This window comes from Lepidochelys kempii, chromosome 1 (assembly GCF_965140265.1).
Source record: "Lepidochelys kempii isolate rLepKem1 chromosome 1, rLepKem1.hap2, whole genome shotgun sequence".
NCBI lineage: Eukaryota > Metazoa > Chordata > Testudines > Cheloniidae > Lepidochelys > Lepidochelys kempii.
Window position 1 is genome coordinate 323,248,612 of NC_133256.1, and position 17,571 is coordinate 323,266,182.

Consider the following 17,571-nt stretch of genomic DNA (forward strand, 5'->3'; position numbering starts at 1 on the left):
ACTCCTATGTAACTGTATATGCTATAAGCCAAACACTAAGGAAAAAAATACAGAATGATAAATTACTTAATGCCAACTTACTGGATGGGCATGGCAAACTCTGGCTACATCTTCACATGATGCTCCATATTCCATAGCAAGAGCAGCTTCATTAACCATCTCCCCAGCACCCTGTAAGTAACACATGTATAATTAGTGCAAACTGTACAATTGCGAAGACATGTAAACTGTGCACAAGCTTTTCTAACTTACTAGCTGACTATAAAACAGCCAGCTTGCCTGTAGGCTTTGTCTTTTGCTAAAAAACTAATCACGTTCAGCAGTGATAATTATTAGCATCTGGTTAATTAGTCAATGACTATACCCACACCTGTCACACATCCTTGAGAAAGGATAAAACTACACAACAGTTGCACTGTTCTATACACTGACTACCTTGGACTGCTATAAGAATTCACATCAGAGTAAATAATGACAGAATGCAAGCATACATACAACCAAAAACTCGCTCTTGATATTGATAACAGTGGTGAACAATACCCCAATTGTATACAAATTGCCAGTAAGGCAAAAGAAATGTCATTCTGACTCATGCTTCCCTCAGTAAGCTAGCATCTCAAACAATAATTAGTTTCCATGGCATGGATCAACACTTCATATTGTTCTGTACCGCCCCCTCCTGGAGACTCAAGAAGAAGACCTGATGAACCCAAAAAGTTGTGGCATCGAGCCTTCCTTGGCCAGAAAATGGTGAGGTCTAATTCAGAGTTAATAAAGTATGTAAAATAAATACTAAATACAGTGACTTCAAGAGACATAAAGCTTGGCCTGTTTTTCTTTTCTTTTCTTTTTTTTTTTTTTTGAAGGACACTTCTGCCTCTCAAAACCTGATAACCAGAAGATTAAGATTTTTCAGATATACAAAAACACAATTCTTAATTTGTAAGTTATCACCATTGGAGCCAAGAAACCGGGAAAGAGGTTCCCATCTTTTATAATACTCACTGCGCCTAGAATGTGAGCACCCAGCATCCTGTCTGTTGTTTTCTGACTAAGTATCTTCACCAAGCCATCTGTGTCAGCATTAGTCTTAGCTCTGCTATTAGCAGCAAATGGGAACTTTCCAATTTTGTATTCTGTCCCCTACAGAATATAGATATGGGTCACTAACAATTTACACAGTGTACTGCAGAAACAAAGGACTAGTGAATGTGTGTATTGCAGGAGTGGGTGGAGGTTTTATTGTGCAGCCACTGTTCAAATACATAGAAGACAGTTCCTGCTCTAAGGTGCTTACCATCTCATATACTCAGCATAAATTATATTTGTACACATTCATAAATTCAGGTATACTTCATTTTTCACTTGAAACTGTAGCTCAGATGACCTATTTGACTAATGTAAACCCTTGGTTAGCTCCCACCTGACTGACAATTATTACATTGTACTATTTGCATTGCTCTCCATGCATAAAACACTCTCAAATGTTTAACACCTGTTACCAGTATTATATAAAACATGACTCAAGAATAGTAGTTCATTAGCATGAACTGTAAAAGAGGAACTGCTCCATCTTACTTTGGACTTGAACTAAAGACAGTCAGCACCATTTAAATTACCTCTGACAAGAGACCAGTTTAGAGCTCTTAAATTGTTGCTTCTTGTTTGGAAAAATCATTAAAGAGAAACCACAAATTCAGATGTAGATCATTAGAACAGGTGATGATTTCAAATCAAATATTTTCTTACTGCAAATGAGTGTTTTACAGATGCCAATTTATCAAAAAACAAACCAACTAACCCACCTCCACAATCTGGCATTCCCAGCTAGACTACATATTTTTTACATTTACAGGCCTGAACAAAGCCAATCCTGCATGGGAGCAGAGAATCTGCACTTGGAGAGCAACAGGGAGACTGCAAGAGGACAAATTTTGGTGTGGCACTATTTTACTATCCTTGGTGCCCTATCACAGGGCCAGCTGTACTCCCACTTCCAGCAGGAGTAGTGGCTTTTCAAGACAAGATCTGCAGCAGATCCCATTCTGATGGCACTAAGCCCTCATCTACACTAACTACAATATGCACTTGCAGACTCTTCCCCTAATACATGCTTTTCAGACATCCCATGACTGTGCAGGTACAGACTCAGTATGCTAGGCAGCGTGCGCTTTGAACCACAGCATGCAGTTGCATCTTACACGCCTGCTGAATGCACTGCTCAGTAATAGCACATATCTCCCCAAACACCAGTGATAAAACTAAGCCACAAAAAGATGTCACTTCAGACTAAATACTTGTTATAAACTGTGAAGAGTTTTCCCCCAGGTTATGAATTGCATCTGTTTTACACAACGTTGGCAACAGGGAGAGATGAATATCACCAATTAACAACTATTCAATAACGCACTGCTAATGGGTGAACTTTCACAATGACTCAGCCCTGTTTGATGCTGAGATACCAGCCTTATTAAATCAGAGCACTGACGAAGTGAATACACGATATTTTTCTTGGACCACACATCTATGGTGATTCAGAGCAGCCACAACACATAAATGAATTTAGCTTAACTTATCCAAGACCCTAAAGTAATATGATCCAAATAGAAACCAGACAGTACCTCCTCTTTCAACTGTTCCTCTGATTTGCCAACCCAGGCAACTTCAGGGTGTGTGTAAATCACTGAGGGCACACAGTTATAGTCAATGTGAACTGCACCTCCAGCTATCCCCTCAGCGCAGATAATGCCTTCATCCTCAGCTTTGTGAGCCAACATCGGCCCAGCAACTACATCACCAATAGCATAGATGCTATGAGACAAATGAAAAAAGAACAAAACGTTGCTGTTTAAAACGTACATATGGAGAATTTTAGATATATTATACGATAGACGTAGTAGTTCGACTTTTTGTTTACAAACATGTTCAAACAAAAACAGATGAAAATAATTACCCAATGTGTATTGCTTCTGTACTTAATTTGCTAGATTAGCTCTCCAATTTGAGCTGAATAGCTATTTTCTATAGATTAGCGCTAGTTATATTTTTCAAATAGCTTTATAAACTTTACTGTAATTTATTAAATGCTTACTTTTCATGTATGACCTGATTTAACACAAGAGAAAACTAAAGGCCACAACCTGTACACTGCCTCTTTTGTGCTTCTAAAAAGCCATAGATGGAAGCAATTTATTTGGAAGTGTATGTTTGAATTTTCCTTTCCTTAAACAAGTTAAACTATAGTCAGCTACTATTAAAAACGAAAAGTAGTATTTTTGTAGGGTAATTAACTTTTCTCCCTCCCTCTTTTTTTTTTTTTAAAAAAAGCTCTCTCATTCTAAATAAAAATCCCGTTATTTTTGCTAGGAATATGTGAAGTAAAATGTGACTAATTGAAAGCTAATGAAAATTGTTTTAAACATCTTGCTTACTTTGGAATTTTGGTTTGGAATCTGGTATTGATTGGGATTCTACCCTTGTTATCAAGTTCAATTCCAATATCTTCCAGCCCTAGGTTCTGAGTAAAAGGACGTCGACCAATGCAAACAAGTAATACATCACAGGTGATTACTTCTGTCTTTCCACCAGCAGCTGCTTCAATACTGAAGGATAGAAGGGGGGGGGGGGGGAGAAAGTAACTGTCAACAGATACCACTTACAAGAAAACGTGAAAATGTTAAATATAATTGAGACCAGGTAACTTCTTTGATTAATAGCTAGATATAGATAGCAGTGAAGAGGAATGGGCATTGAAAGGTCTCAATAAAATGCAAGAAACTATTTCAAACTACAGTATGCTTAAGAATATCAAAATGGTACTTGCAGTTTCAGTTCACTTCATACTACGATCTCGTTACAATTAAGTGATATACTAAACTAAAGCATAAACTATGAGTTTCATGAAATTTACTTGAGTAATATTTTATCCTGCATCCTCTGTTTTTATACTACAGATACTGAAACACTAGCCATAGCATTGTACCTCTAAAGTGAGACAGCATTGTAGAAATGCCTGAAATCACTCTATTGAGAGATGATTTTGTTTAGATAGCCCACAGTTGCAGATGGCAGGGATCTCCAGATCTTTTCAGAGTTCATCTGTATCAGAAATCTATAAAGCATTGCTACTACATTATTATTGAGTTGCACTATTTTATTTAGGTCCGTAAACTGCTCCCATCAACACAGTATCTGAGTGCTTCTGTGGTATCCATGCTCAGTAGGTCATTTCCTTTCACATGGTCAGTTCTACCTCTCAGAGCTAAGGACAAGGTTATGCTGTTTTATTTCTATATTTGTTATGGACAAGTGTACAAAGTGTAATTTCTGTGTACAGTCAATGCAACTGTTCATTTTTCCTGTTCATTAATAAAGTAATACTACTTTTCTAGTTAAAAAAGAAAGACTGTTTACTCCTTATGTTCCTTCCCACACCTGAATTCATCGTCATTTGAACAATCACTAGTGCTTCCAGTGGAAAATTATATAGTAAGAGTTATATTGTCAGACAAAATTTTGACTTCTAGATGGGACAGAAGCAAATAAGTTCTGAATATATTAAAATTCAAATTAAGTTTCCTTGGTGTGCTAACACCATACAGGGAGAAAACAATCTGAAAATACAGGTAAAGCTTCAAAGTGTGTTTTTTTCATTAAGTATCTGTTCTGTATGTTTTCATATCAGCATTTCTATTAGAAATTCCTTCTGTGGGTTTCAGTTTAGTTATGAAAATGCACTACTGGAGAGTTTACTACCTTCTATTCTGGATTGCTCCGCATACCTCCCCTTGCCTCCAGAAAATTGATAATGGACAAGATGACCATTACCTCAACACCAGTTACCAAAGAGTCAAGAATTAATGGATTCATGGAGACGCATCCTCTGAAGAATAAAAATACTTATTTTGATGCTGTATCAGAGGGAAAGTCCTCTAATAAAGGTGAGGTTTTGATTTTGTTTTTACTATTAACTTCACTAACACACCAGTCTCTTTACCCTGGCAATTCTTCAGATTGAAGTCAATGGGAGTCTTGCTCGCAAAGACACTGTTGCATCAGGAAAATATGGGCCTAATTTAAACTTTCAAACTGTAAGGTATTCAGTAGGGACTGAAATTGCATCCTTCATTCACCCCATCTGGCATTAAGTAAGATACTGGAGTTCCAAAAAACTACGTAATTTTATATCCCCACGTGCACTGTAAGAACTGAATAAGTTAGGAGTACAGTTTAAACCAGCCTTAGCTTTGAATTTAGTTGACGTTTGGATCATGTCCCACTGTCATTGTTTTAGTTTTATTTATACAGTAAATTATACCCCAAATCTGAAGCTGTACTGTTAGTTAGATTTCTGGTAGGGAAGGATATATCATTCCTGTATTTCATGTGTTAAGCACTTACGAAACATCAATCTTTCCATCTGGCCTCTTGGTGGCACCAGTAACCTTGGTATTTAGTTTAAATTTGAGTCCTTGTTTCTGAAGGATACGCTGAAAGTTTTTAGAGATCTCCATATCAATACCCATTCCACCAACATGGCCCAAGAACTCAACAGCTGTCACATCTGCACCAAGACGCTGCCAAACTGAACCCTGCAGTTAATACAATAAACCATTATTTTGTTTTTTAAAAGAAAAAAGAGAAACTGCAATCTTCCAAGTTTAAAGTTTACTGCTTAGATTGTAAGTTCTTCAGGATAGGGGCAATGCATAGCATAACAAGGCCCTCACTGGGGCACTACAATGGCGATACACATGGTATGTGCCCATAACTCCATCTGGGAATACGCATGTATTAGATTGTTTATATGCATTACAGTCACAGGGACTGTGACCTTGTGGTGCTAGGTGCTGTACAAATTTGTAATTAAAAAGTTAGTCCTTATCCCAAAGATTTTATAGTCTAGGTCGATAAGATGCAAATGGTGTATGAAACAAACACGCAAAAGTTGGGGCACAGGAATGGTGAAGGGAGAACACACAATAACGTAAACTCATTTCCATGTAGACTAGCTGTGCGCACTACTTAGCTCACTAGTTGCCTTGGCAATAGAACTAAATGTTGTAACTAGATACGTATCAAAATAATTAGATCTTAGGCATAAAAATGTTCAGAGTCCAGAAATCAGAATGTAGCCCCAAAAACCTAAATGCAACAAGATCTATAAAGAGTGTTCCAGTGCCACTGGAGCAGAGGCAAAGCAACGCCAGATTGCTTTCATTTTCCTTAAGAGAACTCACTGTCAAAGCCACTGCTCCAAAAAGTGGATAAGCAATTGCAAAAGCAAAAGCTATAACTATGAACATCACCCTTGCAAAAATCTACTTGTCTTAAGCAAGTCTCCCCCTAACACACACACACTTCAGAGAAAAAGTAAAATATTGCCCTTTTTTCCCATTAAAATCAAGGTAAAAGGCTGCTGAGTAGATTTTGTGCCTGGGCCGGGCATAACATGGTCTGACCAAATTGTCAAGATAATTTTGTAAGACCAAAGAATATATTTTTTTAAATATTAGATCTTTGTGGGGATGGGCAGGGTACAGGGGGAGAAAGGAGACAGACCTAGAAGCGCTGCATGGCCTCTTTCAGTCCCAAAATGTTGTTCCATTGGTTATTAGCTATGATAAACATAACATCCATCAACAAGATTTCCTGATGTTAAATGCTGCAAATATGTTTATGCTTCTAAAGGTGCTAAAATGACAGCCCTTGACAGTGAAGTTCTCTATTAATGTACAGTGCAGGTTCAGCAGGGGCAACTGCAGTGCAAGCTTCCCCATAACACAAAACTGGGAGGGCTTTAGAGGCTCTAGAGGCAAGATTGTACTTCACCCTTTATGCTCATCCAATCCCTCAACTCTCTGCTGAGACTACCAATAAATTACACTAGTTTTAATAAATGTGGACACTTGTCCACTGAGAACTGAACTACAACCAGGCTTTTCATATAGACTACCAATCAGCCATCAGATCCTAATTCTTGCTCACTGCCAATGTGGGATGATCTAACCAGTGATTTGGAGAGGAAAGGCTCTCTCTCTCTTATTAAAAATTCCCTCAGCCATATCATCCCCTATTAAATGCTAACATAACGTACAGATTAACATTTGTAATTCCAGATCCATCTGTGCCAAATGGTTACATCCTGTTTCTTGATCTACTGGAAGCATAAGTTGTATAAATAAGCCTCTTACCAATTCCACACCAATGACTCCTGCACCAATTACAACCATCTTTTCAGGGACTTGTTTCAGGGATAGTGCACCAGTTGATGATACAATTGTGTCTTCATCAATCTAATAACGAACAAAGGAGAAAGCTTTTTACCTCCTCAAGAAGGAAGTTTACACAGATTTTCTGTATACTACATAAGAAATTCAAACTGTCTAAAATAGCTATCTCACAGCAATAACTAATAAGCTACAGAAAACTGTTACTTAATAATGACAACCAGTACTAACACAATAATGAAAAACAGTGTACCAATAAAGGTTACTATTTAAATCATACCGTAATTCCAGGGAAGGGAGCAACTTCTGAACCTGTGGCTATGAGAATATTCTTTGTATTGATAACCTGAGTGCTACCATCCTCTTTGGATACCGTGACTTGGTTTTTGCCAGTTATTTTTCCAAATCCAGGCACATGTATGACCTTTACAAATGAGAATACAGTAAATACAAACTTTCACAATTTAAATTAATACATAAATATTTTACAACCAAAATAACTTGATTCTCAATACATCTCTAGTGAAGCATGAATTCTCCACTGATAAACTAACTTTGATATCACTACATTACAAACTGGAAAATAATGTGACACCCTTCTTTTAAGAAAAGGAAAAAATAACTAAATATAAAAATAGAGAACTGCAGATATCAAGTCTTCCCAAAAGTGAAGTGGTCTAATTCCATCATTGCTGATCATTCATTACCCATTCTAATTAATCTCTGAGGTGAAAACTAAATTTAACAGAAAAGGAGAAATTTTATCCAGAAAAACAATATGACAGAGACAAAGCCCAAACTAACCTTGTTCTGTTTAAACAAATGGGCAATTCCACCTGTCAAGGACTTCACTGCACCACTTTTCTGCTCCATCATCTTCTCTAAATTCAAGTGGATTCCTGTAACTATAATTTTTGTATACATTTTTACTTTTCCCTTGTATTTCAGTGTCTTTATCCATCTCTTAACTTAAAGGTTATCCAAAAACAAATGAGTTTTGTATGTCACAGTAAGATGTGCTGAATGATCCCACTAGCTGGGCTAAAGACCGCATTCAGCCATCAAAATACAAAAAATAACCTTATTTTTTCAAATATGGCTGGAGGCCAGTTCTATTTTGTTGCAACAATAAATGAAACATTCTAAATCGCAATTATCCAAGAAGCTGATTTCAAGGAATAGAAACAAGGCTCTAACATTCCAATTGATTTTGTAACCCTGCTAAGTTTTCCTACTACCTATTCAAGCAGTTAAAGTAGTCAAAGATTTGCACATTTAAAAGGCACTGTGCGAAACCATACTTGTTTGCAATACCACTAACTTGTACTGCATACTCACTTTCAATTCCTCTACTAGCAAAATCCTTTCCATGGGCCAAATGATACAGATGTGAGTTGTTCAGCAAAGCCTAGAAAAACAGAATTAATTTAGTATGGAATCAGAGCACATCATATTAAAAACATTCAAGCAGTTGAGATCACTATTCATTCCATCAGCAGAAATTATTTTAGTACTAGTTTTCAATAAACATTTTCACCATTACCACTATGAAACCTTTATTCAAAATTTAAAAGGTACAATAGGACACAATTTCATTTTATGTAGTATATTTTATACAAGCCATTTTCCAAATTTTTTTTGCATTAAACACAGTTACAAAGTTAAACTGTAAGCAGAGGGACAGCAAAATTAAGACACAATTAAACAAGAGAAAGAAAAGCCAAATTCAAGCCTCATTTAATTCTGATGACTTTAACAGAGTTAAACCAGGCTTGAATTTGGCCCAGTAGATTATTATTTGAGAATTACAATGATATGGAGCTTTGAGACAGACACAATTAGGATGTTCCAGAGACAAAGAGCTGCAGAGGAAAATTGTCTTGTTCTCTGCCCTACCACATAATCTCACATCTGAGGGAATATGAGGATGTAGGAAAACTTGGAGGAGGAGGAGCAAGAAACAGACCTAGTTCAAAAAATAAGTTATAACTGTCCTTCTGATACAGTACTACCTCAGAGTTACAAACTCCTCAGTAATGGAGGTTGTTGTAACTCTGAACAAAACATTATGGTTGTTCTTTCAAAAATTTACAACTGAACATTGATTTAGTACAGCTTTGAAACATTACTATGCAGAAGAAAAATGCTGCTTTCCTTTTTTTTTTTTAGTAATTTAACACAGTATTTGCCTCTTTTTTTGTCTCTGCTGCTGCCTGATGGCATACTTCCAGTTCCAAATGAGGTGTGTGTTTGACTGGTCAGTTGGTAACTCCGGTGTTCATAACTCTGAGGTTCTGCTGTAACAAGGACAATTCTAATCTGTACTCTGAAGTGAAGAGCCAGAGGAGATGCATGAGGATGACGTGTTTGTACTTCAGTGAATCTGCAACAGGGCAAAGGAGCAAAAATCTGCAGAATGCCAGAGTCTAGAAAACTGGGACTATGGGAGGCTGAAAATGAACCTCAAAAATACATAATTTATATTTGTGATAATATATTTTATATATATATATTCTGAGTAAAACTACAATTCGTCAGGCTAAGATAATCAGGTTTGTTTATCTGATAAATGTACCAGATAAATGTAAGCAGCATCTATGTGCAAAACTAACATTTTTTACCGAACTGTTTTTTTAAATGTATAACTACTTAGAAATTACTCTCTGGTCGGCATCACCACTGTGTGAGTCTTCAGCAATTACAAAGGAAACAATTTTATGTTAGATAAGCTATCAAACACACACCAACACTTTTACTGTGATTGGATTTTGGGAGAGAACTTAATAACTTACTATTGCCTTAATGAGTAGGGACTATGCTCCCCTTTTATTAACAGACCTTTTTTCTCCTTGTTCAGAAATAAACTCTGGATGGCATCTAAGTTTAGCCGTGAGGTTCAAACAGCATGTACATAAAAACCTTAAATGAGGATAAATTCAAGACTTAAAGGAGTGAAAGTTCCCTAATCGTATCCTAAAGTTCATTTCCCAATACTATTCACTGCTAAACCGGATTTGCAACGGATGCCTGGAAAGGTTTTCGCTACACTGTACAAAGTTAAGCTATTACCTTTATTATAGATTGTTATGAAGAATGCTCAGCTGACTTACAAAATTTAAAAACAGATGTGCCAGTATTTATATTAGAATTCTTTTTCTACTGAACTTTAAATGCACTGAGCCCTTCTATGTACCTGTTTGCGCAGAAGCTAAGTATCACAAAGCAGTGCAAACTTTTGTTTAGATATTAATGGATCTCTTGCTATGTATGCGTTACCATGGAGATTTAGTAAAAGCTTGAATTTGAAACAGTGAGAAACGGTTTATCTTTATGTCTGTTATGTTATTCACTTGCATGCTGTGAGCACAGTTTGTAATGAAAAATATTGCACATGTTGTATGTGTTGCGGTCAATCTGGCAGTTTGGATCCAGAACTATTTCCTATTCAGCACTCCCTATTACACAGGGCAGTGACAAATGGCCTCAGGAGACGGCCTAGTAGCTGCGCATAAATCCCATTTTTGTAAGTGGAGAAGCAAGGTGGTAACCACAGAGCTAACCATATAACTATAGCTAAGGCTACGATTTAATCATGGGTATTTTTAGAAAAAGTCATGGACAGGTCACACGCAAGAAACAAAAAAATCACGGCCCATTACTTGTCCATGACTTACAACATAAATACCCCTGATTGAATTTTCGGGGGCAGGGGGGAAGCCCCGGGGGGCCAGCGGCTGCTCCAGCCGCCACTGGGGAGGGGAAAGCTGTGAGGGGCCCACTGCTGCTCCGGCCATCACTGCAGGGGTGGGGAAAGCTGGGGGGACACTGCTGCTCTGAACACTGCTGGGAGGAGGAGGGGGGAGACAACTGCTGTTCCAGCCTCCCCCAGGACCGCTGCTCAAGCAGTCCCTGAGGCCAGCCACATTGGCCGCTGCTCACTCCAATGCAGAGCCGCTCCAGCAACAGCCGGTGTGGCTGTCCCCGGGGCCAACTGCTCAGGCAGCCCAGGGATCAGCCACACTGGCCGCTGCAGAAGTCACGGAGATTGCAGGAAGTCAAGGAATCCATGACAGACACGGATCCCTAACTATAGCTCCCAAGTGACAGATAAAATATATCTTGCATTATGTTCTGCTCCCAAAGCCTCTCATCTTGAAGGATCCCCAAGTGCTTTACAAACTTAAAACGATAAATTCTACACAGGGATCATTTCATTCACTACTGTAACAACTCCTCTTTCAACAGCGCAGAGCAACATTTATGCACCATAGCTTAAATCAAGAGTAGAGATTATTGTGTTCAACTGAAACTTCAAGGGGAATTTAAGTAAAATATAATTACCCAGATTGGAAATTTGGCCAAAACACCATTATTGACACCAGGAATGAAATGGGGATATTTAATGACTGCATATGCTTAAGACCTTGGGTTTAAATGCCATTAAAAACAAAACAAAACAAAACAAAACAAAGAGATATTCCTCCCAACCAAGCGGGCTTTGAAAGACTGGTTCAGATGGGAGGCCTGTAATGATGGTTTTTCTTTTTTAAGCAGACAAAGAAGTCAGAATGAGAAAACAGAAATAGTTACCAATGTGGCAAAGTATGTTACCAGATGACACAAAGCAAATTTTTCCACAACAGAGAAGGAAAAAGACAAGTTAGTTTGTAAATCTATACAAAATATTTGTAAATACATTACAAGAGACATGGGGCAATATCAGCTGCAGTATCCCAATAGCAGATCATCTGAAATGGGAATTTTCCTTTCCAAGAACATCTCAAGATGACCATTACCACAGTCACCAACAACCTGGAGATAGACACTAGATGTCTATGAACCATAAATGGCTCACTCATTTATAAATGCAGAAACAGCATTATGACCATCTTTGACTTAATGCTGCAAGCCCTTTCAGAATAAGCTGACTCATGCTAGAGGTTTACAGATATGATCATCTGTGGTAATCGCAGTGTTTCTAGTATAAGAGACGTGATTGTGTTTAGTTGGTTAATGCCATAATCTTGTCAGCTCATTGGCGCTGTGAAATAAATGTATTTCTGTCTCCTTGTGTTTGCTATCCTTTCCCGTTCTTTTTCCGTTCTAGTCAATGGAACTATGACAATCTATACTATCTGAGTATCTGCCCCCTGGTCTTTTCACCACTGCATCACTATTCAAATCCACAGTGAAAACATGATACAAACTAGAAATAAATGCACACTTGCCTTGGAAGGAATGCAGCCAACATTCAAACAGGTTCCACCCAATGTTTCATTTTTCTCCACACAAACAGTCTGGAATAGAAGAGGAGAAAACCCTTTTAGAACCATACTATATTTTTATTTCCTAAAAGCACATTTGAAAATTTCAATGAATACCAATGACAAAGGAAGATTACTCATCCTGTAATTCTGCTTCTCACAAGATATTGTGCAGGATTCTCATTCCTGGGTTTAGCTATAGACTGATTTGAACTCCCCTAGCTCTTCACTCACTCTCTCTCTTTTAAAACAAATACGTTTTGAGAAATTACATCAGGGTAACCCACTGTCATCATTTATACTTGCAAAAAAGTATAAGCACTGCCCTCCCCCTTCAAGTGTTTCAATTAACTTCTTTCAACTGAGCAGGAGTTGAAGCTCTCGGAAAGATGATTACCTTGAATTAGATTGATATAGGATCAAAAAATGCCTCAGAATAATGAAAAGCAAGGTGAAATAGGCAAAGACAAGTAAAAAGAGAACCTTTAACACTGAGGGGAATGGACTGGTGAGTAAATCTTGTCAAATGACCTTCTCCACCTTGAAAGAAACAATTACAAGGTAAGTAATTTTTCCCTCTATAAAAATACCACCACCTTGTGGGATTCTCACTTCAAGAGTAAGAAGTTCTACGGATATCCCAGAAGAAAAATGAAAATAAAACTGCTCTGAGCAGCAATAACAAGGCCAATGCCAACTGTTTAAACAGGGAGGAAGAAAAGATGGCTAGAGACCTCTCTCTTCAAAATCTATCATCAGACAACATACAAGTCTCCAGAAAGTCATCAGTCAGAGACAACACCCTGTGCAAAAATTGGCTAACAAAAAAGGGACATTTGGAAAGAAAACAAAACTTTTCTTGAAAACAAGAAATCTTGGCCTTTCCTCCTTGCAAACAAGTTCTGGGGTGCACAGGGTTCAACACGGTAGTCCCTCATCTTGGGAACTGTAAGTTTAAATCTGTCTGGAGGAGAATATTCGGGTGAAGTGCTTCAACGATTTCCTTAAATTGTTCATTTTCTGCCAAAGCAAATGAACTGTTGTTAGCATAAAAACTGCTAAAACAAAGTTTAAGCTCCTTTCCCTTCTGATATAATGGCATAATCACGGATTGATCTTTTTTGTTTTGGGTGTGAAGACCAAAACCACTCGTGAACCAAGCTGATGTTGAAGAGCTGCTGGAAAGCCTAGAACAGGGACTTACTGAAGCTACGTTTTGAAGCTAAAACTTTTATTCAGCTGCCTTCAAGGCCATAGCAGCTGCATTCAGCAGTGCATTATTCATGGGCTGGTCCAAAACAGGATGCAAAGGCATGGTGACCCATTTGAATGGGGCTTCCAGGCCAAGATACCTCTAAGCTATCGTCCTTGTAGAGTGCTTGACCAGCTTCAATAGAAGTAGCTGTCTTGAACAGTTTCTGCAAGGATTGGGGAAAGGTAGGATTCTCCCCTCCAGAGTCATTGTCTTGGTGCTTCTCCACAGTGATGTGTTTGGTATCAGATGACTTCTCTGTCTCATCTGAATCCAAACGGCAGCTCTCATCATCCTAATGGTCAACAAGCCCTAGTCAGGTGACTAGAATTCACTAGGCAATAGTAAGACTGAGTGTCATAAGTGCTTTGATAAGAACCAGTGATGGCTGTGCCAGTACACAAAGTGCCAGTGTCAAGGCCAGCATTTCTTGCATTGAGCACAGATACCACCAGATGAGTATCAGCCTCAGCGCAAAAAATACTCCCAATGCACCAAGACTTCCTACCCTGGCTGACATAGGGGAGAAAAATGCCTCAAAGGAGGCACTGTGGGATCAGGAGTGATCAGATCAGAACAGAGCATATGCTGATAACCAGAGTCACTGTTTCCTCTTATCCCCCTTCAAGCACATGAATGTAGGAAGGGCAATCCAACATCTTTTTGACTGCTGCCTTAAGGAGCTCCTGGCTCCCTTCTGGCACCTCCTGCCTTTATCTCATGTGAAGACTGTCTCATCCAGTGAGCCATTTTTCTCAGTATCATCAACTACAAGTGCCAAAGCCTCACCTAGTGCAATGAGAAGCCAATACTTATTGGAATCCTCTGCTTCAACCACAGTACTTCAACCACTGCTTCAATGGTAAAGCCACCACACTGGTCTTAATGGGGACCAGGGTCTACCTCAATGCAGGTAGCACTAACGCTCAATGTTGTGGTGCAATGGATTTGGCTGAATCAGATTTTTGCTTTAAGGGCTTAAACTTCAAAGAACGCCGTTCCTCCTTATTCCAGATTTAGAGGAGTCTCACACTGGACCACCTCAAGGAGGGCTTGAAGGCACTCCACATGTTTCTTCAATGCTTAGCATGACACATCCAAACATATTCAGTATCCCTGCACACCACAGATGAGTCTGAGGCAGACAATGCAGACTGATCAGGTTTGAAGGCTCCCTCTTAAGATGTCACACATATGACACAATGCATCATGTATCAATGTCTCGAAGGAAACAATGGACCAAATGAGAAGTAGGCACAGAGCCACAAAAAGAAATTTAGCATCAAAAGAATGGAACAGGAACTAGGAAGCCAAGTAGCCTTAAGGCTCCCAATAAAAGCTGTAGTGCTGGGCACTTTAATTCAGGTACTGATGGGTCAATGCTGGGAAACATCAACAAACAAAAAACCTCAGTCATACTAGGGTACTGGCCACCAACACACAAAGAAAGGGTCAAGGCAACAGAACTATCTGCACTGAAGCACTGAGACAGGTGCCAAAGTACGAGAGACAATGGACTCTCATTTAGCACAATTGTACCCGACCTCCATAGAAAGCAAAAGGATATTAAAGGATCCCCAACAAGACATCACTGAGATTCCAAAAAGCTGGCGCAATGGCCAGTGAGTCATATGGTGCTGTAGGGACTAGGTCACTAAAGAACCTATCAGAACATTCAGAAGGCAGCATTTATACTTGGGTGGAGTTGGGACATGACAGCCAGTAGGGGCCTGGAAAATACTCTGCAGCTACCACCCTCCAGGAGGCTAAAATAAACACAGAAGAAGAACTAGTGGAGTTCACCAGTAAAGCTATGTTCATGAAGTGAGAATCGTGCTGAGATGTGACACACTGACAATATCCTGAACAAACCTTACTGAATTAAGTTAAACCTTACTGTTAACTTTTGAAGTAAGTTAAACCTCAGAGGTGGGGTGATGCCTGGCAAGCTTATGAGCAGGGGTGTAGGTTCTTTTGTTGTCTTAATGTGTTTTCTCTGTAATGTTTTTACCTTAAGACTGAAGTAGGCTTTCTTAGAAAGAACTGCATGGCAACATCTACCCACAGCAATCCCTGTTACCAGTCTCTGAAGAGAAAGCAAGTAGGTCTATTTAGGCAGACTATCTTTGCTGGGAAATACACAGTGAAAGCAGGTAACTGTGCAGCCTGGACATAGCCAGGTCACAGGGGAGTGAGATGCAGGTCTCCATCCAAGCAAGGCAACAGCTGGGGAGCTAGAAACCTAAGAGTGGGTGCCCTTGCTGGACCAATGAGGGGAAATGTAGGGCAGTTGTTCTGAACGGTGATAACAATATCTTTAGAAAAATATATTTTCATCTCTCAATATTTTCAAAAATTACTCTAGAAAACTCATTTACTTCCCATTGTTCAGAGAGTGAAACAGAGGTCACTTGAACCACCTGTCTAAATTACGAATATCTAGTACCCATTACACGAAAGCTGCTTTGTTCATAAAGGACATTCAAAGGAGGCAGAGGGAATAGCAAAAAGAACAAGCTCATGCATATAAGTTACACCCTAGGATAATCTATATCTACAGTCTCATCTCCAACATTCTGTCCATGTATTTAATATAGCCCCAAGTCACCTTTATTCATGTTCATGACAAATAGTACTTAACCAGTCACTCTGTCATAAAGTAACTTCAGCTTCATTGCAGGGGCACATTTCCAGTGCCCTTAAACACACTAATGATTCTCTCTTTCCATCAATTTTTGTTTTTCAGAATAAACGAATGTGGTGATGAGTTCCAGGAAATCCTACATTTACATATGAAAAGCGCTACATAAGACTTGGGTATTATTTTTATTGGTGTTCTCTCAGCCACTTTCACAGAATCTCGGCACTACATTTGTTATTCATTCTGATCCTTTTTGGCAGATTGCCCGATAGCTTTTGATTAGAACCCAGTAGTTTTGTTTTCCGGGAGAAAATTAGTTATCCTCTTGGCATTCTCTTTACTACTTTTATAAATATGCTTCCCTCTCCAGTCCAATTCATTTTATTTAAAATGTAGCTGTTGCATCTCTTAGTAACTACTGTTTACCACTGGTTTCAGTCTAATCTATAAATTCTAAATAAAATTAAGCTAGTTTGATGGCCTTAACTCCAAGTGAGAAAAATCAATCATGACTTATTTTAATAATCACAGTTCAAAAGATATTAACAAACCAACATGAAAAATGGTGCCTCTACAGTCAGTGTCTGCTTAAGACAAAGTTAAGGATGTTAATCTACCGCATGGTCTACCAGATTGGACATGGGAAACCTGGGTTCTAGTCACACTTCTGTCACTGGCCTGTCAGGTCATCTTGGACAAGTCACTTCCCCCTATCTGAGACTCAGTTTTCACATCTGTAAAATGGGGGAAATGATACTGACCTCTGTAAACCTCTGAGATCTAATGATGAAGAACACTATATAAGAACTAGTTATTACTATTAATCTGAAAATGAAATGAAGTTCTCACAATGTGCGGGTCCCAAGCTACAAACAGCCCTAGGAAACCAGAGCAGATACTCCCATTTGGCCAGTTAAAAGGGCGAGCAAGCATGTGTGGAATATATAGGATCAGGGAGAGACTCAGTGAGAGGAAATCCCCAAGAATCTGAGCAGACTGGTTCTATCTGGAAGGGCGGTTGACCAATGCCTGGGAGATAGAGGCTGCAGAGAGTGGAAAGCTCTGTAGACCCTCCTTGGAAAGAGGAGGAATTGGCTAGGAGACTATGTTTGGGAGCTGGGAGAAGGACGAAGCAGGATAACAGCAACAAGAGTTTGCTGGTTGGGCCAGAGGGCTGGAGAGGTC

At 38.9% G+C, this 17,571-nt stretch overlaps 1 protein-coding gene across 2 annotated transcripts in view; it reads right to left on the reverse strand.

Annotated features, from left to right (window-relative positions):
• Positions 1–17,571, reverse strand: part of DLD (dihydrolipoamide dehydrogenase) — a 33,263-nt gene that overhangs the window by 9,930 nt on the left and 5,762 nt on the right. Inside the window, exons 4-14 of one of the 2 annotated variants that reach the window (XM_073328442.1) lie at positions 15,757–15,831; positions 12,458–12,526; positions 8,568–8,637; positions 8,034–8,134; positions 7,510–7,653; positions 7,194–7,295; positions 5,401–5,591; positions 3,432–3,602; positions 2,622–2,811; positions 1,006–1,143; positions 82–171 (exon numbers count right to left, since the gene is read on the reverse strand). In XM_073328442.1, coding sequence (XP_073184543.1) covers positions 82–171; positions 1,006–1,143; positions 2,622–2,811; positions 3,432–3,602; positions 5,401–5,591; positions 7,194–7,295; positions 7,510–7,653; positions 8,034–8,134; positions 8,568–8,637; positions 12,458–12,526; positions 15,757–15,831 — 1,341 coding nt within the window. The remainder of the gene's footprint in view (positions 1–81; positions 172–1,005; positions 1,144–2,621; positions 2,812–3,431; positions 3,603–5,400; positions 5,592–7,193; positions 7,296–7,509; positions 7,654–8,033; positions 8,135–8,567; positions 8,638–12,457; positions 12,527–15,756; positions 15,832–17,571) is intronic. The other variant, XM_073328443.1, reaches the window with a different exon arrangement.